The sequence below is a fragment of the Mustelus asterias genome, chromosome 21, assembly GCF_964213995.1.
Source record: "Mustelus asterias chromosome 21, sMusAst1.hap1.1, whole genome shotgun sequence".
In the NCBI taxonomy this organism is placed as follows: domain Eukaryota; kingdom Metazoa; phylum Chordata; class Chondrichthyes; order Carcharhiniformes; family Triakidae; genus Mustelus; species Mustelus asterias.
Genome location: NC_135821.1, coordinates 4,894,854 through 4,920,403, shown reverse-complemented (window position 1 = coordinate 4,920,403; position 25,550 = coordinate 4,894,854). Strand labels below are relative to the sequence as shown.

At 45.9% G+C, this 25,550-nt stretch overlaps 2 protein-coding genes and 1 pseudogene across 2 annotated transcripts; all 3 read right to left on the bottom strand.

The window, feature by feature from the left end:
- Positions 1-4,776: 4,776 nt before the first annotated feature.
- Positions 4,777-9,205, bottom strand: LOC144509503 (ferritin heavy chain B-like). Its single transcript, XM_078238409.1, has 4 exons — positions 9,098-9,205; positions 8,159-8,305; positions 6,618-6,743; positions 4,777-4,923 (listed from the first exon to the last, which is right to left on the bottom strand). Exons 1-4 carry the CDS (start codon positions 9,197-9,199, stop codon positions 4,777-4,779), a joined length of 522 nt encoding a protein of 173 aa, XP_078094535.1. The 5' UTR covers positions 9,200-9,205.
- Positions 9,206-13,654: 4,449 nt separating this feature from the next.
- Positions 13,655-17,201, bottom strand: LOC144509502 (ferritin heavy chain, oocyte isoform-like; annotated as a pseudogene).
- Positions 17,202-20,543: 3,342 nt separating this feature from the next.
- Positions 20,544-22,763, bottom strand: LOC144508886 (ferritin, heavy subunit-like). The gene is made up of 4 exons (XM_078237101.1): positions 22,662-22,763; positions 21,521-21,667; positions 20,995-21,120; positions 20,544-20,690 (listed from the first exon to the last, which is right to left on the bottom strand). The coding sequence occupies exons 1-4, from the start codon at positions 22,761-22,763 to the stop codon at positions 20,544-20,546; spliced, it is 522 nt and encodes a 173-aa protein (XP_078093227.1).
- Positions 22,764-25,550: the final 2,787 nt, after the last annotated feature.

The following is a 25,550-nucleotide window of genomic DNA, read 5'->3' as shown; positions in this document are numbered from 1 at the left end:
CATGAGGAAATTAGTCCGAGCATCATCCTTAAAATGGCCACGGTCTAGTCTTAATATTAAGCCGCTGTTCCAGAGGAAATCGTTTCTCTCTGTCTATCGAATCAAACCCATTTATCATCTTCCATTTCTCAAACAATGATGAGATAGAGTACAGGAATGAGATAGAGAATCTGGTGAACTGGTGCGGCAACAATAATCTCTCCCTCAATGTCAACAAAACGAAGGAGATTGTCATCAACTTCAGGAAGCGTAAAGGAGAACATGCCCCTGTCGACATCAATGGGGACGAAGTAGAAAGGGTTGAGAGCTTCAAGTTTTTAGGTGTCCAGTTCACTAACAACCTGTCCTGGTCCCCCCATGCCCACACTATAGTTAAGAAAGCCCACCAACGCCTCTACTTTCTCAGAAGACTAAGGAAATTTGGCATGTCAGCTACGACTCTCACCAACTTTTACAGATGCACCATAGAAAGCATTCTGGTTGTATCACAGGTTGGTATGGCTCCTGCTCTGCCCAAGACAACAAGGAACTACAAAAGGTCGTGAATGTAGCCCAATCCATCGTGCAAACCAACCTCCCATCCACTGACTCTGTCTACATTTCCCGCTGCCTCGGCAAAGCAGCCAGCATAATTAAGGACCCCTTGCACCCCGGACATTCTCTCTTCCACCTTCTTCCGTCGGGAAAAAGATACAGAAGTCTGAGGTCACGCACCAGCTGACTCAAGAACAGCTTCTTCCCTGCTGCTGTCAAGACTTTTGAATGGACTTACCTTGCATTAAGTTGATATTTCTCTACACCCTAGCTATGACTGTAACACTACATTCTGCATCCTCTCCTTTCCTTCTCTATGAACGGTAAGCTTTGTCTGTATAGCGTGCAAGAAACAATACTTTTCACTGTATGCTAATACACGTGACAATAATAAATCAAATCAAAACAAATGATAATCATCCCTTACTCTTCTTCACACAAGGGAATGCAAGACAACTCTGTTCAAACTCTCCTCATGATTGAACCCTTTTAGACCTGGCAACATTGTTCAATCTGTGCTGCATTCATTCTGAGGCCAACAGATAAGAACTGAACATTGTACTCCCACTGAGATTTATCCTGTACTTTACAACTGTAGCAGCGCATCCTCCCCTTTATATTCCAGCTCTCATGGGATGAAGACTAAAATTCTATTTGCCTTTTCAATTCTTTGTCATTGCTGTCCACTAGATTTTAATAGTTTCTGTAGATGAATCCTTAATCCGCTGCTCCTCATTTCTACATGGACCCCAACTCCCTCTCTTCCCGCACAGTTCCTAGCTCCTCAACATTTAGCAGATATGATCTTTTTGGGATGAAAGTGGGTGACCTCACACTGAACTCTGTCTAGTACTGTTATTCCCAATCATTTTAACAATGCCCTCCTCAACTTCCCTCTCCACAGTGTGGTGAACCATAGTTGGTTACCACTATGAGTGCTGAGCCATGGATGGCCAGCACTATGGGTGTTTGTAGATATGTTACTGTTGTCACTGTTGGGGTTAGGGTTGGGCTGTTCTACCTGTTGATATTGTTCTGTGGTACAGTCCAGTTGGCTCCGCCTACCTGGGGAAGTATAAAGGTCACTGCACTGCCTGGTGACCCTTTAGTCTGGGATTGTATTGTATATAGTATGCTCCATTCTTGTTAGTAATAAAAGCCTTTATTTCCCGGGTACAATCTAGCCTCCCAAGTGATTTAATCGCGCATCACACAGGAAATCCCTGGGAAGAATTAAGTTACAGACGGACCTGGGCATACACAGTTTCCTGAACGTGGCAACACAAATGGATAAGGTGGTCAAGAAGGCGTACGGCATGCTTGCTTTCATCGGTTGGGGCATAGAGTATAAAAATTGGCAAGTCATGTTGCAGCTGTATAGGACTTTAGTTTGGCCACATTTGGAATATTGTGTACAGATCTGGTTGCCCCACTACCAGAAGGATATGGAGACTTTAGTGAGGGTACAGAAAATGTTGACCGGGATGTTGACTGGTTTGGAGGGTATTTAGTATGAGGAGAGATTGGACAAACATGGTTTGTTTTCACTTGAATATTGGAGACTGAGAGGTGACCTGATAAGGTTTTTCCCAGGGTAGAAATGTCAATTACTAGGGGATGTGGGTTGAAGGTAAAAGTTTAAAGGAGATGTGAGAGGCAAGTTTTTTTTACACAGAGTGGGGTGAGTGCCTGGAATGAGCTGCTAGAGCAGGTGGTAGAAGCAGATACAATGGCAACGTTTAAGGGGCATTGTGACAGATATATGAATAGGCAGGGAATAGAGGGATATGGACCACGTGGAGGCAAAAGGTCTTTAGTTTAGAAAGACACCTTGTGTTGGCGCAGGCGTGGAGGGCCGAAGGGGCTCTTCCTGTTCTGCACTGTTCTTTGTTTGATGGTATTTGCAGTGCCACCCATCCTAATGCCTATTCCATTCTCGATGTCATTTATAAAGATAATGAAGAGGAGGCGGCTGTACAGATCCCAGGGGATTTGACTAGGCCCTTCCTGCCAACGGGATGCACATCCATTAGCCCTCCTCTCCGTCCCCTACATCCAAACCAAATCCCAGCAATGTCTAATGGCTGAATCCAATTCTCCAAATATTCTCTAGAACTTTCCCCATAATGTCATCATGAACAAAGAACAGTACAGCACAGGAACAGGCCCTTCGGCCCATCAAACATGCATTGATACATGATACCTTTCTAAACTAAAGACCTTTTGTCTCCACGCGGTCCGTATCCCTCTATTCCTGCCTATTCATGTATCTGTGAAGATGCCTCTTAAACGTTGCTATTGTATCTGCTTCTACCACCTCCTCTGGCAGCTCATTCCAGGCACTTACCACCCTCTGTGTAAAAAACGTGCCTCTCACATCTCAAACATTCTCCCCTTTGCCTTAAACCTACGTCCCCGAGTAATTGACATTTCTACCCGGGGAAAAAGACTCCGACCATAGTTGGTTTCTTTGACTTTCCTCAAACTGAATTGGATCATTTTCTCACAAACAAAGCTTCACAATCTCTCTCGGATTGATGAGTTTACAAATGGAAAAGTAGATCGTGTACAACACAATCCGTGTTAACTAGTTTGTCAGAGAAGCTCTCAGGGGAAGGTCTGAAACACACCCACAACACAAACTGTCAATGCTGACCCCAAGAGATTGAAAGAGATGGAGCGAGATCAGAATCTGCTGTGAAGGTGGAAAGCAGCAAGGAGCTGGGAAATGACGTGTTCCCCATTGTGGAGTTTCAAACACAACTCTTCATTGAACCGTGCTGTGGAGTTCTAACCCCATCAGACTCAAACTGCACAATCCAGTGATTGCCCCTTCAGCAAATCAAGTTCAGAGACTGGATTGAGGGGAAAGATTTCACATCTTGAATGTAGAAATGTTGTCTCGCTGATTCAGGTATTTGCTCACCCAGGAGTGAGAAACATCTCAATTAGTGAAGGGCAAACTGCAACTCAACAAATGGCAACCTGCCTGAAAGATAAATGGTTCACAGCATTGCCCCCTTCCCCAGAAACACCCAGCAAGTGGCTTGGAACAGTCTATATGAAACCTGAATTGTACATCTTCCCTCCTGACACATCCCAGTCTGGAGCCCATACTCTGCCCACAGTAACCAGCGATGCACTAATTCAACACCATTCCCAGTTTCTAATGTTCCCACTGCTTCCTGCCATTTCCCCAGTAGATGCTGGAAACCCCCTTTTGCAGCAAGAATTGTGAATGGCAGTTCCAGAAATTCCTTACCAACCTCTCCAAGTAGATTGGAGATAATAGTAACCCATACTGAACAAATGTTGAATCAACTCCAGAAAGTTGGGAAACAAGGGGTGTAAAACAAATGTAGAAGATGCCATTTTATTCAACCCTACAACTTGGAATCTTAAGTGAACTGGGATTCAGTGGTGCGGCAGTGACTTCACAGGATGAGCAATCCACAGGCTTGGCTAATGCTCCAGGGACACGGGTTCAAATCCCACAACAGGTGGCAGAATTTAATTTTGAATAAATCTGGTATTGAAAAGTTGATGTCAGTAATGGTAGCCATATTTTTATGTAAAGTCATCAGGATGGTGATGGCCTAGTGGTAATAATACAAAAACTCTGCTAAATGTTCCAGGGGGCCGGGTTTGAATCCCACCACAGACTGTGGAATTTGCATTGTGAAAAAAAAACTGACTGATGACCATGAAACCATTGTCAGTGGTCAGAAAAACTCATCTGGTTTACTGATGCCCTTGATGACAGGAAATCTGCTGTCTTTACCCAGTCTGGCATGTGTGACTCCAGGACCACAGCAATGTGGTTGACTCAACTGCCCTCTGAAATGGTCTAGCAAGCCCCTCAGTTCAAGGGCAACCAGGAATGGGCAGTAAATGCTGGCCAACCAGGAAGACCCATGATCAAAGAAAACTCTGGTTCCTTTATGTCTTTCAGGGAAGAATATCTGTCATCCTTACCTGGTCTGGCTGACATTTAACTCCAAACCCACAGAAGTGTGGTTGACTCAACTACCTTCCAAAATGGCCCAGCAAACTCAGTTCAAGCACAATTAGGGATGTGTACAAATCCTGGTCTTGTCAGTGACATATCCCAAGGAATAAAAGTTAACTACTGAATTATGCAGAGAGAACAGTTCCATGATAAATACTGTATTTTATTTCCATAGAAAGCAGAACAGGATTTTATTTGTATACACAATTGAAACAAGGATTCCAGAATCCCAGTCAGTTGAGGGTGAGCCTGTCAAACAGGTACTCTCCCATGCCATTCTCAGGGGCTCCCAGTCTCTTCAGGTTGGTGATGTGATCTCCAAGCTTCTTGATCATCTTCACTTGTTCATCCAAGTAGTGAGTCTCCAGGAAGTCACAAAGCTGGAAAGGAAAGACAGGAGAAATTAATGTTATTGGCAATGATCTTTCCTGGATGAGAATCTTTGTCAGAGGCTACAGAAGGATATAGATAGACTGGAAATTTGGGCAAAGAAATGGCAGATGGAGTTCAATCCAGATAAATGTGAAGTGATGCATTTTGGTAGAACTAATGTAGGGGGAGCTACATGATAAATGTTAGAACCATAAAGGGTGTAGATACGCAGAGGGACCTGGGTGTGCAAGTCCACAGATCCTTGAAGGTGACGTCACAGGTGGAGAAGGTAGTGAATTAAGGCATATGACATGCTTGCCTTTATAGGATGGGGCATAGAGTATAAAAGTTGAGGGTCTGATGTTGCAGTTGTATAGAACGTTGGTTCAGCCGCATTTGGAGTACTGTGCCCAGTTCTGGTCACCACACTACCAGAAGGACATGGAGGCTTTAGAGAGAGTGCAGAGGAGGTTTACCAGGATGTTACCTGGTCTGGAGGCGATTGGGTAAACTGGGGTTGTTCTCACTGGAAAGACAGAGGATGAGGGGTGACCTAACAGAGGTGTATAAAATTATGAAAGGCATAGATAGGGTGAACGGTGGGAAGCTTTTGCCCAGATCAGTGTTATGTTCACAAGGGGTCATAGGTTCAAGGTGAGGGGGGTGGGGGAGGTTTAACATGGATATCAGAAGGACGTATTTTACACAGGGTGGTGGGGGCCTGGAATGCACTGCTGGGCAAGGTGGTGGAGGTGGACACACTGGGAACGTTTAAGACTTATATAGATAGCCACATGAATGGAGGGATACAAAAGAATGGTCTAGTTTGGACCAGGGAGCGGCACGAGCTTGGAGGGCCAAAGGGCCTGTTCCTGTGCTGTATTGTTCTTTGTTTGGCACTGGGGAGGGTGACAAAGTTCTGCATCTGGGTGAAGAGGGCAATTCTGGCTCAATATGTCCAGTGAGCAAGTCAATTCCATTAAACTGGGCGTGAACGAGTGCCTCAGGGAACAGAGAAGTCTCAAGATCCAGATGCCCTGGGAAAAGTTCAGTAATGTGGAGATGCCAGTGTTGGACTGGGGTCAAGAGGAAGATGTTTAACACCAGGTTAAAGTCCAACAGGTTTATTTGGTAGCAAATGCCACTAGCTTTCGGAGCGTTGCCCCTTAGTCAGGTGGAGTGGAGATCTGTTCACAAACAGGGCATACAGAGACACAAACTCAATTTACAGAATAACGATTGGAATGCAGTCTTCACAGATAATCAAGTCTTAAAAAAAGGTACAAACAGAGTGGAGAGAGCATTAAGCACAGGTTAAAGAGATGTGTATTGTCTCCAGCCAGGACAGCCAGTGAGATTCTGCAAGTCCAGGCAAGCTGTGGGGACTACAGATAGTGTGACATGAACCCAAGGTCCCGGTTGAGGCTGTCCTCATGTGTGCGGAACTTGGCTATCAGTTTCTGCTCAGCGACTCGCTGTTGTGTGTTCTGAAAGCCACCTTGGAGAATGCTTAGTGAAGATCAGAGGCAGAATGCCCATGACCGCTGATGTGCACCCCAACAGGAAGAGAACAGTCTTGCCTGGTGACTGTCGAGCAGTTCAGTAATCCAGATTCAGTGTCTCTATTTACACCAGAAGCCATCTACAGTCTGCACATGTGAAACCCCAAGTGAAGGACAGATTCCAATAACATCCAACTTACATGAGGGTCGGTGTTCCCAGAGGAGAGTTTGTGCAGATCCAGCAGACTCTGGTTCACATTCTTCTCCACCTGCAGAGCTCTCTGCATGGCCTCCAGACCATTGCTCCACTCATCCTGCTCTGGCTTCTGAAAGGGGACAAAGTAGGTTGTCCTCTTTTTAGGTCAAACCAAACCAAGTAAACAAACTCAGATTAAATCAGGACAAAGTAAAAGGGGCAGCTCCCCAAAAAGGAGGGGGAACAGCCCGAACAGAAACCAAAGTACAAAGGAAACTTTAAAACATCAAATTAAAATGTGATTATTAGGGTCAATAATGCACCCCAACCCCTGCGGTGCCCAGCGGGCGCTGAAAGCGTCAACCTCGCCCGTGGACACCGCATGCTCCCTCTCCAGGGACACCTGGCCGCAAACGTAGCCGCGGTAGAGGGGAAGACAGTCAGGATGGACGGCCCCCTCGATCGCCCGCTGCCTGGACCGGTAAATGGCGCGTTTTGCCAGGCCAAGGAGCAGGTTCACGAGGAGGTCACCATCCCGACCCTCCCCTCACCGGGTGTCCGTAGATCAGGAGCGTGGGACTGAAGTGCAGACAAAACATCAACAAAAAGGTTCTTCAGGAAAACATAAAGGGAGTGCAGCCTAAGACACACAACATAGACATGGTCCACGGACTCCACAAGGCCGCAGAAAGGGCAGTCTTCGGAGCCCGTGAACCAGTGAATCCTACAGTTGTGCGGAACTGCTGCATGCATCACCCTCCACCCCAGGTCCCTGACGTAATTGGGGGAGATCCCTCCGTAGAGGGACCTCCAGCGGGGACCTCCGCCGCCCGGCGGCAACAAGGCCCGCCAAGGTGTATCCGGGCGACAGGCGAGGAGGCGGTAGTGGAAGGTGTGCAGCAGCAGCCCGCACAGGAAACGCCTCCGCGCGGTAGAAAAAGGCACGGAGGGCATTTCCGCGAGGCGGCTCAGGCTGTGGGGCACCTCACCCAGGGAGGGGGGCTGAGGCTTTGGGCCAATGTGGAATTCCGCCCGAACAGGGGAACGCTCGGGCGGGATCCCACCGCACACCTGCGCCGTCTCAAGTTTGCGTGCAGTTTCGGGGCCGAGCACGACCGTCCCAAGGTCTAGGATGGCTTTGGTCGCGCGCCGGACGGTCGTCCCCACGCGCTCAGCCAGCACACGGGGACTCATCCAGCCCTCAGTACCATGGGATGTTACATTGGAAACCATGACATCAGTCCCTCAATTGAAGGTGACAGAGTAAGAATCAAAGCCCATTTTCTCAAATTATTTCAATCGAAATCTCCTCTACATCAGAGTCACAGCTTGAAGTCATTAGTTTACAGCCCAGAACCCTATTTATTGATGCTTTAGCCACTCACTCAGGGTGATCCAGAGATCAAAGCCACACCAACTCATCATGCACCCATTCTCAGGTCAACACGAGGCATTTTTAATCATTGCAGACAGTAGGAACCAAATGATGCAGTGGGAAAATAAACTACAATAGAAAAATAAGGTGACGTCAAGACAGAATCCAACCTTGACATCCTCCAGGATGACTCTGCCTCCACGTTTATTCTGGAATTCCATCAGTTTCTCAGCGTGTTCCCGTTCCTCATGTGACTGCTCCTTGAAGAACTCAGCAAAGTGACTCAGGGCAACATCATCCCGGTCAAAGTAAGCAGACTGCAGGGAGATAAATGGAAAGGGAGAGTCAGAATTAGATGCAGATCTCAGCCATGGGCAGCTCAAAGCAAATAGCAGCAACAGCAACCATTTCACCCATTGACTTCACAATGAAACTCCTTTCATTTAAGGGATGTAAATTTTAACATCCCATTTCCATTCTCGTCCCACAAGGCCTAATAATTAATAGTTCAAACGAGGAAAGGATTCAGTCCTATGGAATCCCTACAGTGCAGGAGACCATTCAGCCCCATCAGGTATGCAACACAAATTTACCCTGGCCCTTTCTCCCACCCACATCACTACAGCCAAGCCATCTAACCCACACATCTTTGGATACTAAAGGGGCAATCTAGCATGGCCAATGTACCTAAACTACACATTTTTGGAATATGGGAGAAAACCCACACAGACAAGAACATACAGACTCAACAGGCCCGAATCAAACTTGGATCCATGCATTGTGAAGCCACTAGAATCCAACACAGGGGTTACTCATTTAGAAAATGGGAGGGATTGGGCTTTCAATCCCCCAATTGATTATACTTGCTGCCATTGCAATTGGGATAATTTGACCAGATTCAGGCAACGAGATGAATCCTCTGTTGGAAGCTACATTCCTGGCATGAGTTTCTGGTCAAAACACTGCAGAATGGGCTCAAGTTATTCTAGAGCACAGAGCAGTCTGTGAAGCCCATCAACAAAAGCCCCTCTGGGGCATTCACTGGGAGGAACTACACTTAAACCAACTCACTGACCCAGAGAAAATCACTAACCCCACACAAAGCTCACCATGGAGAGGTAAACATAGGAGGAATAGAGCTCCAGGTTGATCTGCTTGTTAACAGCATCCTCACAGTCCTTGTGGTAGTTCTGACGCACTTGGGAAGCCATCTCACTGAGGATAAGAGTCACACAACAACAAGCTGACCTCTGCCCTCACAAGCTCTTGTATTTATACCACTGGGACATCCTGCATTCAAACTGGGAATGACATCACCAACAGTGATTAACAATCCCTGACAACCAATCAGGAATCCCTTCCGATACCAACCAAGTAAACGAACTCAAATTAACTTAGGGACAAAGTAAAAGGGGCAGCTCCCCAAAAGGAAGGGGGGAACAGCCCGAACCAAAAACAAAGTCGAAAGGAAACTTAAAACGTCAAACCAAAAGGTGATTGTTGGGGTCGATAATACACCCCAGCCCCTGCGGCGCCCAGCGGTCGCGGAAGGCGTCAACCGCGCCCGTGGACACCGCATGCTCCCTCTCCAGAGACACCTGACAACCAATCAGGAATCTGCCATCTATCCATGAACAAGGGAGAGGGGGGTGGAGTTTGATCCCCAGAACCAATCAGAGCTTTGGAATGCTGGCAGATTTGGATTGTATGATTGCAATGTAGGAACAGGAGGAGGCCATTCAGCCCCTCTAGCCAATTATATCACAGCTGCTCTGAATGTTAATGCCATTTGTCCACCTTGGTTCCAGATGTCTTCATCCCCTTACCGAACAAAACCCAACAAGCTCAGCTTTGAAATGTTTCTTTCCTCCCAATGTTTTAGGGAGAGAGTGTCTAGATTTCCACTTTGCTTTTTGTGAGGAAATTATTCCGAGCATCATCCTTAAAATGGCCACGGTCTCGTCTTAAGATTTAGCTGCTGTTCCAGAGGAAATCCTTTCTCTCCGTCTATTCTCAACACATTAGAAACACCTGAACTCCCACCTAACCCCATCTGCCAGCACTTGGCCCATAGTCCTGAATGTTATGATGTGCCAAGTGCTCATCCAGGTACTTTTTAAAGGATGTGAGGCAACCCGCCCCCACCACCCTCCCAGGCAACGCATTCCAGACCCTCACCACCCTCTGGGTAAAACCGTTTCTCCTCAATTCCCCTAAACCTCCTGCCCCTCACCTTGAACCTATGTCCCCTCGTGACTGACCCTTCAACTCCCACTGAGATTTATCCTGTACTTTACAACTGGAGCAGCACATCCTCCCCTTTATATTCCAACCCTCATGGGATGGAAACTAAAATTCTATTTGCTTTTTCAATTGTTTGTTGTTGCTGTCGACTAGATTTTAATAGTTTCTGTAGATGAATCCTTAATCCCGCTGCTCCTCATTCCTACATGGACCCCAACTCCCTCTCTTCCTGCACACTTCCTCGCTCCTCAACAATTAACAAACACTAACCTTTTTTTGGGATGAAAATGGGTGACCTCACATTGAACTCTGTCTAGTACTGTTGTTCCCAATCATTTTAACAATGCCCTCCTCAATTTCTCTCTCCCAGGCAGACCCCTTAGAAGCGGTATCATACAGAGGGATCTGAGCGTACAGGTCCACAGTTCCCTGAAAGTGGCAACACAAATGGATAAGGTGGTCAAGAAGGCGTATGCCATGCTTGCTTTCATCAATTGGGGCATAGAGTATAAAAATTGGCAAGTCATGTTGCAGCTGTATAGGACTTTAGTTCGTCCACATTTGGAATATTGTGTACATTTCTGGTTGCCTCACTGCCAGAAGGATATGGAGGCTTTGGAGAGGGTACAGAAAAAGTTTACCAGTATGTTGCCAGATTTGGAGGGTATTAGCTATGAGGGGAGATTGGACAAACTTGGTTTGTTTTCACTTGAGCGTCAGAGGCTGATGGGTGACCTGATGGAAGTTTATAAAATTATGAGAGGCCTGGATAGAATGGACAGTTGGACTCTATTCCCAGGGTAGAAATGTCAATTACTAGGGGATGTGGGTTGAAGACAAAAGGAGGAAAGTTTAAAGGAGATGTGAGAGGCAATTTATTTACACAGAGGTTGGTAAGTGCCTGGAATGAGTTGCAAGAGGGGGTGGTAGAAGCAGATACAATAGCAATGTTTAAGAGGCATCGTGACAGATACATGAATGAGCAGCGAATAGAGGGATACAGACCGTGTGGAGACAAATGGTCTTTAGTTTAGAAAGGCATCTTGGGTCGGCGCAGGCTTGGAGTGCCGAAGGGCCTCCTCCTGTTCTGTTCTTTCTTTGATGGTATTTGCAGTGCCACCCACCCTAATGCCTATTCCATTCTCTATGTCTTTTATAGAGATAATAAAGAGAGGAGGCCCCTGTACAGATCCCAGAGGATTTGACTAGGCCCTTCCTCCCAACGGGATGCACACCCATTAGCCCTCCTCTCCATCCCCTACATCCAAACCAAATTCCAGCAATGTCTAAAGGCTGAATCCAATCCTCCAAATATTCTCCAGGACCTTCCCCGCAATATCATCATGAACAAAGCACAGGAACAGGCCTTTCAGCCCATCAAACATGCATTGATACATGACACTTTTCTAAACTAAAGACCTTTTGTCTCCACGCGGTCCGTATCCCTCTATCCCTGCCTATTCATGTATCTGTCAAGATGCCTCTTAAACGTTGCTATTGTATCTGCTTCTACCACCTCCTCTGGCAGCTCATTCCAGGCACTTACCACCCTCTGTGTAAAAAACGTGCCTCTCACATCTCCTTTAAACATTCTCCCCTTTGCCTTAAACCTACGTCCCCGAGTAATTGACATTTCTACCCGGGGAAAAAGACTCCGACCATGGTTGGTTTCTTTGACTTTCCTCAAACCGAATGGGATAATTTTCTCACAAACAAAGTTTCACAATCTCTCTCAGATTGATGAGTTTACAAATGGAAAGGTCACCGTGTAGATCGCGTACAACACAATCCGTGTTAACTAGTTTGTCAGAGAGGCTCTCGGGAGTGGGGAGGGTCTGAAACACACCCACAACACAAACTGTCAATGCTGACCCCAAGAGATTGAAAGAGACGGAGCGAGATCAGAATCTGCTGTGAAGGTGGAAAGCAGCAAGGAGCTGGGAAATGACGTGTTCCCCATTGCGGAGTTTCAAACACAACTCTTCATTGAACCGTGCTGTGGAGTTCTAACCCCATCAGACACAAACTGCACAATCCAGTGATTGCCCCTTCAGCAAATCAAGTTCAGAGACTGGATTGAGGGGAAAGATTTCACATCTTGAATGTAGAAATGTTGTCTCGCTGATTCAGGTATTTGCTCACCCAGGAGTGAGAAACATCTCAATTAGTGAAGGGCAAACTGCAACTCAACAAATGGCAACCTGCCGGAAAGATAAATGGTTCACAGCATTGCCCCCTTCCCCAGAAACACCCAGCAAGTGGCTTGGAACAGTCCGTATGAAACCTCAATTGTACATCTTCCCTCCTGACACATCCCAGTCTGGAGCCCATACTCTGCCCACAGTAACAAGCGATGCACTAATTCAACACCATTCCCGGTTTCTAATGTTCCCACTGCTTCCTGCCATTTCCCCTGTATATGCTGGAAACCCCCTTTTGCAACAGGAGTTGTGAATGGCAGTTCCAGAAATTCCTTACCAGCCTCTCCATGAAGATTGGAGATAATAGTAACCTATCCTGAACAAATGTTGAATCAACTTCAGGAAGTTGGGAACAAGTGGTACCAAAGAAACATAGAAGATGCCATTTTATTTAACCCAACAACTAAGAATCTTCAGTGAACCAGGAGTCACGGTGGGGTGGCAACAACTTCACAGGACGAGCAATCCATGGGTTAGGCTAATGCTCCAGGGACATGGGTTCAAATCCCACAACAGGGGGTAGAATTTAATCTGGAATTGAAAAGTTGATGTCAGTAATAGTGAGCTGATGGCCTAGTGGTGTTAACATTAGACTATTTAATCCAGACACTCAGCTAAATGTCTGGGGAGCCAGGTTTGAATCCCACCATGGGAGATGGTGGAATTTGCATTCAGTACAAATTTGGAATTAAGAGTCTACTGATGACCATCAAACCATTGTCAGAAAAACAGATCTGGTTTACTAATGTCCTTGATGGAAGGAAATCTGCTGTCTTTACCCAGCCTGGCATGTGGCTCCAGAACCACAGCAATGGGGTTGACTCAACTGCCCTCCGAGTGGTCTAGCAAGCCCCTCAGTTCAAGGGCAATCAGGAATGGGCAGTAAATGCTGGCCAGCCAGCAAGACCCATGAACAAAGAAAACTCTGGTTCCTTTGTCAGGGAAGAATATCCGTCATCCTTACCTGGTCTGGCAAACCCACAGAAGTGTGGTTGACTCAACTACCTTCCAAAATGGCCCAGCAAACTCAGTTCAAGCACAATTAGGGATGTGTACAACTCCTGGTCTTGTCAGTGACATATCCCAAGGAATACATTAAAGTTAGTTCCTGAATTATTCAGAGCTACCAGTTCCATGATAAATACTGTATTTTATTTCCATAGAAAGCAGAACAGGATTTTATTTTTGTACACAATTGAAACAAGGATTCCAGAATCCCAGTCAGTTGAGGGTGAGCCTGTCAAACAGGTACTCTGCCATGCCATTCTCAGGGGCTCCCAGTCTCTTCAGGTTGGTGATGTGATCTCCAAGCTTCTTGATCATCTTCACTTGTTCATCCAAGTAGTGAGTCTCCAGGAAGTCACACAGCTGGAAGGGAAAGACAGGAGAGAAATTAATGATGTTATTGGCAATGGATGAGAATCTTTGGCACTGGGGAGGGTGACAAAGTTCTGTATCTGGGTGAAGAGGGCAATTCTGGCTCAAAATGCCCAGAGAGCAAGACAATTCCATTAAACTGGGAGTGAACGAGTGCCTCAGGGAGCAGAGGTCTCAAGATCCAGATGCTCTGGGAACAGTTCAGTAATCCAGATCTACAGGGCTTTTGCTGTAAATAGAAACAATCTACAGTCTGCACGTGTGAAACCCCAAGTGAAGGACAGATTCCAATATCAACATCCAACTTACATGAGGGTCAGTGTTCCCAGAGGAGAGTTTGTGCAGATCCAGCAGACTCTGGTTCACATTCTTCTCCATCTGCAGAGCTCTCTGCATGGCCTCCAGACCATTGCTCCACTCATCCTGCTCTGGCTTCTGGAAGGGGGACAAAAAAGGTCTCGTTAGTGCCCTGGGATGTTACATTGGAAACCATTACATCTGTCCATCAACTGAAGGTGACAGAGGTAGAATCAAAGCCCAATTGAAAGCACATTCCCTACACCAGAGTCAATCAGCACAATTTTAAGCCATCAGTTTACAGCCCAGAAACCCATTTCCTTTGAGCCTCCACATTTATGGATCCTTTAGCCACTTGCTCAGGATGATCCAAAGATCAAAGCCACACTAACTCATCATGCAGCCATTCTCAGGTCAACAACACTAGGCAGTTTTAAAAAAAAAAATGGCAGACAGTGGAACCGAAAGGATGCGGTGAGAAAATAAACCATTTAAGTTGAATCGAAAAATAAGGTGGCATCAGGGTGACAGAATCCAACCTTGACATCCTCCAGGATGAGTCTGCCTCCACGTTTATTCTGGAATTCCATCAGTTTCTCAGCGTGTTCCCGTTCCTCATGTGACTGCTCCTTGAAGAACTCAGCAAAGTGACTCAGGGCAACATCATCCTGGTCAAAGTAAGAGGACTGTGGGTAAAGAGTCAGAGCAGAGATTATCCATGGGCCACTTGGAATTTAGAACAAGCATCACAGGTCATTTCCTTACTCAAGGTGTAGACAGAGTCAATGGATGGGAGGCTGGTTTGTGTGATGGATTGGGCTACATTCATGACCTTTTGTAGTTCCTTGCAGTCTTGGGCAGAGCAGGAGCCATAACAAGCTGTGATACAACCAGAAAGAATGCTTTCTATGGTGCATCAAGTTTAGAAAGAGTTGTGTGGGCTTTCTTAACTATATATAGTGAGGGGGGGTGTGAGCAAGAAGAGAAACCAGGACAGGTTGATGGTGATCTGGACACCTAAGGGCTCAAGTTTAGTTTCAACCATCAGCCCATGTTTAATGCAACAGTGGGACATTCTTTCATTTTCCCCCACCATGGAGATTTTAGAAATCAATGCTCACCTCCAAACTCCATGGCCTGGGCCTCAGCACCTCCCTCTGCGACTGGATCCTGAATTTCCGAACCCACAGACCACAATCAGCAAGGATAGGCAACAGCACCTCCCCCACAATCATCCTCAACACCAGTGCCCCACAAGGCTGTGTTCTCAGCCCCTTACTGTACTAGAGATACCCATGACTGTGGCCAAATTCCTCTCCAATTCAATTTTCAAGTTTGCCCTCTTTTTAGGTCAAACCAAAAAAACAAACTCAGATTAAATCAGGACAAAGTAAAAGGGGCAGCTCCCCAAAAAGGAGGGGGAACAGCCCGAACAGAAATCAAAGTACAAAGGAAACTTAAAAACATCAAATTAAAATGTGATTATTAAGGTCAATAATGCACCCCAACCCCTGCGGTGCCCAGCGGGCGCAGAAGGCGTCAACCACGCCTGTGGACACCGCATGCTCCCTCTCCAGGGACACCTGGCCGCAAACGTAGCCACGGTAGAGGGGCAGACAGTCAGGATGGACGGCCCCCTCGATCGCCTGCTGCCTGGACCGGTAAATGGCACGTTTCGCCAGGCCCAGGAGCAGGTTCACGAGGAGGTCGCCATCCCGATGACAACACCACTGTAGTGGGTCACATCTCAAACAACGAGACAGAGTACAGGAATGAGAGAATCTGGTGCGGCAACAATAATCTCTCCCTCGATGACAATCTGTTTTGTTGACATCAACTTCAGGAAGCGTAAAGGAGAACATGCCCCTGTCCACATCAATGGGGACGAAGTAGAAAGGGTCAAGACCTTCAGGTTTTTAGGTGTCCAGATCACCATCAACCTGTCCTGGTTTCTCTTCTTGCCTCTCCTCTCTCCCCCCCCCCCACTCCCTCACTATATATAGTGAAGAAAGCCCACACAACTCTTTCTCAGACGAGGGAAATTTGGCATGTCAGTTACAATTCAGCAACTTTTACAGATGCACCATAGAAAGCATTCTTTCTGGTTGTATCACAGCTTGGTGTGGCTCCTGCTCTGCCCAAGACTGCAAGGAATTACAAAAGGTCACGAATGTAGCCCAATCCATCACACAAACCAGCCTCCCATCCATTGACTGTCTACACCTCCCACTAATTCAGAAAAGCAGCCAGCATAATCAAGGACAACAAACCCCAGAAAAAAAGTCTGAAGTTATGTACCAACCAACTCAAGAACAGCTTCTTCCCTGCTGCTGTCAGACTTACTTTGCATCAAGTTGATCTTTCTCTACACCCTAGCTATGACCAACACTACATTCTACACTCTCTCCTTGAAGATGTTTTGTCTGTATAGCACAGAGGAAACAATACTTTTCATTGTGCACTAATACATGTGACAATAATAAATCAAATTAAGTAGAAAAACTTCAATTTAATCCAATTCATTGCTCCTGGAATGATTTCACCTTGAGGAAAGGAAAGTTCAACACAACAGGATTTACCCATTTAGAATGGCAGAGGGAGGAGAACATTCATAAGTGGTCACCCAATTAGATTACTTCCATCCAAGTTGGATAATTTGATTAGATTCATGCAGCTCATGAACCCTCCAAGGAGGGAGATTCAGGCTTGCCCAGTCCACTCTGCACATGGGCCAAGTAAGAGTTTAATGAAAAATGAATCTTCTGTTGGAAACTTCATGGAACCTGCTTCAGATGGAAACTCTTCAGAATCAGGTCGAGTTATTACAGACAGGGAGCAGTCTGGTAACAAGATCTTGTCCCTCAATAACATTTATCAGCAAGAACTATTTAAAGCCAAATTCATTGGCAAAGATATTACACCTGCTCAGAGCACAACCAGACCATTATTTTAAATCTAAACCAAAAACAAAAATCACAAAGCTCACCATGGAGAGGTAAACATAGGAGGACTAGAGCTCCAGGTTGATCTGCTTGTTAACAGCATCCTCACAGTCCTTGTGATAGTTCTGGCACACTTGGGAAGCCATCTTCACTATTATTACCACCTAGAAAGTTCTAGAACTAACCCTTCCTAACACAAGCTCTTGTATTTATACCACTGGGACATCCTGCATCCAAACCAGCAATGACAACACCAATACTGATTGACAATCTCTGACAGCCAATCAGGAATTGGCCATGAATCCAGGCACCAATGAGGGAGAGGGGGTGGAGTGTGTGATACCCAGAGCCAATCAGAGCTCTGGAATGCAGGCAGGTTTGGTTGATTATTCTATGATGAGAATAGAGGAAGAGGAGGAGGCCATTCAGCCCCTCAAACCTGTTCCATCAGTCAATTACATTATGGCAAATGTGCATCTTATTCATCCACTTTGGTTCCATATGTCTTCATCCCCTTACCCAACAAAAACACAACGAGCTCAGATTTGAAATGTTTCGTTGTTCCCAATGTTTTAGGGAGGGATTGTCGAGATTTCCACTTTCCGGTTTGTGAAGAAATGCTTCTTTGCGTCAGTCTTAAATGGCCAAGATTTAATAAGATTATAGCGACTGCTCCAAAGGAAATATTTTCTCTTTATCTACTTTGTCCAATAATAAATTCTTATTTTTTTTTTTAACTACTCACACTGTCCTCATGATTTAACCCCTTCAGCCCTGGTATCATTCTGGTATTTTGAGCTGTCCCTCCACAGCCAATATATCAGAACGGAATGTTCTAGATGTTCTCTAACTCGCAACTGGAGCAGAGCCTTCACTTCTTGATATTTCTTGAGATGAAGACAAAAATTCTATTAGTCGTTTCCATTTGTTTTTGTGACAGCCCATTCGATTTTAGTGGCTTCTGTCGATGAATTGTAAATCTCACTTCTCCTTATTCCTACATGGACCCCAAACCCCTCTCTTCCTCCACAGATTTTTTTGATTCATTCGTGGGACATGGGTATCGCTGGCTGGGCCAGCATTTATTGCCCATCCCAAGTTACGGGCGGCACGGTAGCACAGTGGTTAGCACTGCTGCTTCACAGCTCCAGGGACCTGGGTTCGATTCCCAGCTTGGGTCACTGTCTGTGTGGAGTTTGCACATTCTCCTCGTGTCTGCGTGGGTTTCCTCCGGGTGCTCCGGTTTCCTCCCACAGTCCAAAGATGTGCGAGTTAGGTTGATTGGCCATGCTAAAATTGCCCCTTAGTGTCCTGGGATGCGTAGATTAGAGGGATTAGCGGGTAAATATGTAGGGATATAAGGGGAGGGCCTAGATGGGATTGTGGTCGGTGCAGACTCGATGGGCCGAATGGCCTCTTTCTGTACTGTAGGGTTTCTATGATTCTTTCTATGATTCTTACCCTTGAACTGAGTGTCTCGCCCGGCCATTTCAGAGGGCAGTTGAGAGTCAAGCACATTGCTGTGGCTCTGGAGTCACATGTAGGACAGACCGAGTAAGGACGGCAGATTTCCTTCCCTCAAGGGCATTAGTGAACCAGACGGGTTCCGAGCTCCTCAACATTTAGCAAACATTCGGATTCATCTTTCTCGATTCAAAGTCAACAGCCTCACACTTTCTCTATTTGAACTTTTTTTGACACTGTTTTTCACCCTTGCTTTATCAATGTCTGCTGCAGCTTCTCTCCCATTGGTGCTTTTTACTGTTCCACCCACCCCTGTGCCAATCCCAGGGGAGATGACCAGACCCACCTTGCCAATTGGAGTCAGCGCCCATTCTCCCTACTCCGTCTTCGAGACCCAACCCATTCCCAACAATGTCCAAAGGCTGCATCCAATTTTCCTAATAATCCATTCTGTGGGGCTTTGCCACTGATGTCATTGTGATTGCTTTCTTTGACTTTCCTCACACTGAATCCGATAGCGTTCTCTCAGGGTCAGAGTTCACAATATAATCAGCATCGAGTTTGCAAATGGAAGTTGAGCGCAATTCGATCCCCGTTAATAAATTCATTGAAGAAACTGTTGAGGGTAAAGGCAGGGGATTTGGTTCAAAACACGTCCACACTGAACTCTCACACTATTGACCCCAAATGATTGAAAGAGACTGAGGCGTGTCAGACAGGTCAGATGAGTGAACCTGGCGAATGGGATATAAAGCATGAAAATGCGAAGTGATGTACTTTGGTAGGAAGAATAAAGGAGCTGAGTATTATTTAAATGGGGAAAGACTGCAGAAAGCTCCAGCAGAGGGATTTGGGGATTATCGTGCATAAATCACAAAAAGCTCGCATGCAAGTTCAGCAGGTAATAGGGAAGGTAAACGGAACGTTGGCCTTTATTTCAAAGAGAGTGGAATATAAAAATAGGGATGTTTTGCTAAAACTCTACAAAACACCTGGGATACTGTGAACAATTTTGGTCTCCTTATCTAAAGAAAGATATACTGGCATTGGAAGTAGTACAGAGAAGGTTCACTAAATTTGAGATTCACTGGGGCAGCATGGTGGCATTGTGGTTAGCATTGCTGCCTCTCAGTGCCAGGGACCCAGGTTCGATTCTAAGCTTGGGTCACTGCCTGTGTGGAGCTTGCACATTCTCCCCGTGTCTGTGTGGGTTTACTCCGGGTGCTCTGGTTTCCTCCCACTGTCCAAAGATGTGCAGGTTAGGTGGATTGGCAATGATAAATTGCCCCTGAGTGTCAGGGGGACTAACTAGGATAAATGCATGAGGTTTTGGGTTAGGGCCTGGATGGGATCGTGGTCGGTGCAGACCCGATGGGTCAAATGGCCTCCTTCTGCACTGTAGGGTTTCTATGATTGATCCCAGCTATGGAGGTATTTTCTCATGAGGAGAGGTTGAGTAGGCTTGGGGTCTATACTCACTGGAGTTTAGAAGAATGAGAGGTGACCTTACTGAGACATGGCAGATTCTCAGGGGATTTCAGAGAGTAGATGCTGATTGTTTCCCCTTGTGGGAGAGTCTAGGACCCAAGGACTCAGAATAAATGGGTGACCCCTTAAGACAAATGAGAAGGAATATCTTCTCATCGGGTAGTGAATCTGTGGAATTCTTTACCACTAATGTTGGGTCAATATCTTCAAGGCTGAGATTTTTAATTGGCAAAATGAATTGAGGGTGAAGATTAGACAGGAAAGTGGAATGGAGGAATATCATATCAGCCATCTTATTGGCTGGCAGAGCAGACTTGATGGGCCCTTTCTGCTCATCCAACTGACTTTATTGGGGCGGGTCTTGGGCTTTAATCACAGTCTGTACAGCATCTGCACAGGTTTCCTCTGGGTGTTCTGGTTCCCTCCCACAGTCCAAAAGATGTGCTGGTTAGGGTGGAAAATAATGAAATCAGCTACAGAATTACAGAGACAATGTTTTATTTTCAAATGCAACAAAATTGATATTCCCATTAGAAACCCAGTCAGTTCAGAGTGAGCCTGTCAAACAGGTACTCTCCCATGCCATTCTCAGGGGCTCCCAGTCTCTTCAGGTTGGTGATGTGATCTCCAAGCTTCTTGATCATCTTCACTTGTCCATCCAAGTAGTGAGTCTCCAGGAAGTCACACAGCTGGAAAGGAAAGACAGGAGAGAAATTAGTGAATATTAACTCAAACATGGAAGATCTTTCCTAGGTGAAAGTTACCCTCATCTTGCACTGGGTGGATGGAGAAAGTATGACATGTGGATAATTCTAGATTATGTGCACAAGTAGCAAGTCACAATTCCATTAAACTGGGAGCGAGTGCCTCAAGAAACAGATCTCAGAATCCAAAAGCCTTGTGAACCAGTGACAGATCCAAGGCATGGCTGGTCTCTGCAACTCCAAAAGCTCAGACTGCAACTGCGAAGGGCAGATTCCAATATCAACTTACATGAGGGTCGGTGTTCCCAGAGGAGAGTTTGTGCAGATCCAGCAGACTCTGGTTCACATTCTTCTCCATCTGCAGAGCTCTCTGCATGGCCTCCAGACCATTGCCCCACTCATCCTGCTCTGGCTTCTGAAAGAGGGGCAAAAATAGATCTTGTTAGTGCCATGGATGTTACCTTCCATCACTTTGTTGATGGACTGATGGATCAAGAATCAAAACCCATTTTGCAAATTACTTGATCCATAGAGAGCTACATTGTTTGCTGATAGTTTAACCAGTTCTTGTTTGAGCCATCAGTTTACAGCACAGAACCCCCCCCCATTTCTTTTGAGCCTCCACATTTATTGATCCTTTCGCCACTAGCCCTGGTTGATCCATAGATCAAAGCCACACCAACTCATGCACCCATTCTCAGGTCAATACGAGGCAGTTTTAATCATGGCAGACAGTCAGAACCAAATGATGCTGTGGGAAAATAAAATCAACAATTTACAAAATACAAGGTGACATCAAGATGACAGAATCCAACCTTGACATCCTCCAGGATGAGTCTGCCTCCACGTTTATTCTGGAATGCCATCAGTTTCTCAGCGTGTTCCCATTCCTCATGTGACTGCTCCTTGAAGAACTCAGCAAAGTGACTCAGGGCAACATCATCCCGGTCAAAGTAACGGAACTGCAGGGAGAGAGTCAGATCAGATCATCCATGGGACACTTGGAATTTAGAATAACCACAGATCATTTGCTTACTCAAATGGGCTTAAGTTTAGCTTCAAACACAAGGCCATGTTTAACGGGCGGCACGGTAGCACAGTGGTTAGCACTGCTGCTTCACAGCTCCAGGGTCCCAGGTTTGATTCCCGGCTCGGGTCACTGTCTGTGTGGAGTTTGCACATTCTCCTCGTGTCTGCGTGGGTTTCCTCCAGGTGCTCCGGTTTCCTCCCACAGTCCAAAGATGTGCGGGTTAGGTTGATTGGCCAGGTTAAAAATTGTCCCTTAGAGTCCTGAGATGCGTAGGTTAGAGGGATTAGTGGGTAAATTTGTGGGATTGTGGTCGGTGCAGACTCGATGGGCCGAATGGCCTCCTTCTGCACTGTAGGGTTTCTATGATTCTATGTAACAGTGGGACATTCCTTCTCCCCCACCATAGAGATTTTTAAAAAAAAATCAATGCTTAAAGTAGAAAAACTTCAATTCATTGCTCATGGAATGATTTAACCTTGGGGGAAGGAAACTTCAGAACAGGATTTACCCACTTATGAATGTTCTCCTCCCTCTGCCATTCTAAGTGGTCACCCAATTAAATTCCTTCCATCCAAGTTGGATAATTTGACCAGATTCATACACCTCATGAATCCTCTATTCCCCAATAAAAGGTGAATCCACCAAGGGGATTGGAGGCCCAGTCCACTCTGCACATTGGCTTTGTTGCATGAAAGCTAATCCTCTGTTGGAAACTTCATGGAGCCTGTTTCAGATGGAAACTCTTTAGAATCAGGTCAAGTTATTACAGACAGGGAGCAGTCTGTTAACAAGATCTTGTCCCTCAATAACATTTATCAGCAACAACTATCATTCAAAGCCAAATTCATTGACAAAGATATCGCACCTGCTCAGAGCACAACCAGACCATTATTTTAAATTTAAACCCAATAATCACAAAACCTCACCATGGAGAGGTAAACATAGGAGGAATAGAGCTCCAGGTTGATCTGCTTGTTAACAGCATCCTCACAGTCCTTATGGTAGTTCTGACACACTTGGGAAGCCATCTCACTGAGGATAAGGGTCACACAACAACAAGCTGACCTCTACCCTCACAAGCTCTTGTATTTATACCACTGGGACATCCTGCAGTCAAACTGGGAATGACATCACCAATGATGATTGACAATCTCTGATAGCCAATCAGGACTCTGCCATCAGTCCAAACACCAATGAGGGAGTGGAGTGCAATACCCAGAACCAATCAGAATGCAGGCAGGTTTGGTTGATTATTCTATGATGAGAATAGAGGAAGTGGAGGAGGCCATTCAGCCCCTCAAACCTGTTCCATCATTCAATTATATTATGGCGAATGTGCATCTTATTCATCCACTTTAGTTCCATATGTCTTCATCCCCTTACCTAACAAAACCCAACAAGCTCAGCTTTGAAATGTTTAGTTGTTCCCAATGTTTTAGGGAGAGATTGTCTAGATTTCCACTTTCCAGTTTGTGAAGAAATGCTTCTTAGTGTCAGTCTTAAATGGCCAAGATTTAATAAGATTATAGCGACTGTTCCAAAGGAAATAGTTTCTCTCTATCTACTTTGTCCAATCCTCAATTATAATAAATTCTTATTTTTTTATTTTTTAACTACATACACTGTCCTCATGATTTAACCCCTTCAGCCCTGGTATCATTCTGGTGACAGCTCATTATATTTTAGTGGCTTCTGTCGATGAATTGTAAATCTCACTTCTCCTTATTCCTACATGGACTCCAAACCCCTCTCTTCCTCCACAGATTTTTTTGATTCATTCGTGGGACATGGGCATCGCTGGCTGGGCCGGCATTTATTGCCCATCCCAAGTTACCCTTGAACTGAGTGTCTCGCTCAGCCATTTCAGAGGGCAGTTGAGAGTCAACCACATTGCTGTGGCTCTGGAGTCACATGTAGGTCAGACCGGGTAAGGACGGCAGATTTCCTTCCCTAAAGGGCATTAGTGAATCAGACGGGTTCCGAGCTCCTCAACATTTAGCAAACATTCGGATTCATCTTTCTTGATTCAGAGTCAATGACCTCACACTTCCTCTCTTTGAACTTTTTTTGACACTGTTTTTCACCCTTGCTTTATCAATGTCTGCTGCAGCTTCTCTTTCCCATTGGTGCTTTTTACTGTGCCACCCACCCCAGTGCCATCAGCAGATTTGAATATATGGCTCTCTATTCGCTTATCTATGTCATTTATAAAGACAAGAAATGTGGAGGACCCTGTGCCAATCCCAGGGGAGATGACCAGACCCATCCTGCCAATTGGACTGAGCGCCCATTCTCCGTCTTCTAGACCCAACCCAATCCCAACAATATCCAAAGGCTGCATCCAATTTTCCTAATAATCCATTCTGTGGAGCTTTGCCAGTGATGTCATTGTGATTGGTTTCTTTGTCTTTCCTCACACTGAATCTGATAGCGTTCTCTCAGGGTCAGAGTTCACAATATAATCGGCATCGAGTTTGCAAATGGAAGTGGAGCTCAATTGGATCCCCGTTAATAAATTAATTGCAGTAACTTCAATATCCTGGCAGGAAGGTTGGCTAAAGCTACTGTGGAGACTTTAAACTCGAAAGGTTGGGGGGAGGGAATCGTGATGAGATGACTGAGAGTGAGGAGGTTAGCCTGCAAATAGAGAAAGATTGTAGACAGTGCAAGAGGGCGAATAGACGGGTGATGGAGAAGGGGAGAGCTCAGACCAAAGGTTTGAGATGTGTCTACTTTAACTCCAGGAGTGTAGTGAATAAAGTGGATGAGCTTAGAGTGTGGATCGATGCTTGGAAGTGTGATGTGGTGGCCATTACGGAGACTTGGGGACAGGGACAGGACGGATACTTCAGGTGCCGGGTTTCAGATGTTTCAGAAAGGACAGAAAGGGAGGCAAAAGAGTGGGGGGAGTGGCACTGCTGATCAGGGATAGTGTCACAGTTGTAGAGAAGGTGGAAGCCGTGGAGGGATTGTCTACGGAGTCTCTGTGAGTGGAAGTTCGGAGCGGGAAGGGGTCGATAACTTTGCTGGGTGTTTTCTACAGGCCACCCAATAGTAACAGGGATGTTGAGGAGCAGATAGGGAAACAGATCCTGGAGAGATGTAGTAATAACAGGGTTGTCGTGATGGGAGACTTTAATTTCCCAAACATCGATTGGAATATCCCTTGGGTAAGGGGTTTGGATGGGGAGGAGTTTGTTAGGTGTGTTCAGGAGGGTTTCCTGACACAGCATGTGGATAAGCCTACAAGAGGAGAGGCTGTACTCGATCTGGTGCTGGCTAATGAGCCTGGACAGGTGTCGGATCTCTCAGTGGGGGAGCATCTTGGGGATAGTGATCATAACTCTATCTCCTTTACGCTGGCATTGGAAAGAGATAGGATCAGGCAAGCTAGGAAAGTGTTTATCTGGAGTAAGGGGAAATATGAAGCCATCAGGCAGGAGATTAGAGGCGTAAATTGGAAGGAGGCATTCTCGAGGAAAAGTACCGAAGTAAGGTGGCAGTTTTTCAAGGAATGTTTGTCTGGAGTTCTGCATGACAACGTTCCGATGAGACAGGGAGGTTTTGGCAGGTTACGGGAACCATGGTGCATGAAAGCCGTGCTGAACCTAGTCAAAAAGAAAAGGAAAGCGTACAAAAGGTTCAGAGAGCTAGGCGATGATAGGGATCTAGATGACTATACGGCTTGTAGGAAGGGACTTAAGAAAGAAATTAGGAGAGCCAGAAGGGGTCACGAGAAGGCCTTGGCACGTAAGATTAAGGAGAACCCTAAGGCGTTCTATAAATATATGAAGAGTAAAAGGATGAGATGTGAA

Coding starts and splice junctions, on each gene's coding strand:
- LOC144509503 (XM_078238409.1), bottom strand. CDS start 9,199: ATGGCTTCCCAAGTGCGTCAGAACTACCACAAGGACTGTGAGGATGCT. Junction 6,744..8,158: donor TCATCCTGGAGGATGTCAAG/GTTGGATTCTGT, acceptor GTCCCCTTTCAG/AAGCCAGAGCAGGATGAGTG. Junction 4,924..6,617: donor CTGGGAACACCGACCCTCAT/GTAAGTTGGATG, acceptor TTTCCTTTCCAG/CTTTGTGACTTCCTGGAGAC.
- LOC144508886 (XM_078237101.1), bottom strand. CDS start 22,763: ATGGCTTCCCAAGTGTGTCAGAACTACCATAAGGACTGTGAGGATGCT. Junction 21,121..21,520: donor TCATCCTGGAGGATGTCAAG/GTTGGATTCTGT, acceptor CCCCTCTTTCAG/AAGCCAGAGCAGGATGAGTG. Junction 20,691..20,994: donor CTGGGAACACCGACCCTCAT/GTAAGTTGATAT, acceptor TTTCCTTTCCAG/CTGTGTGACTTCCTGGAGAC.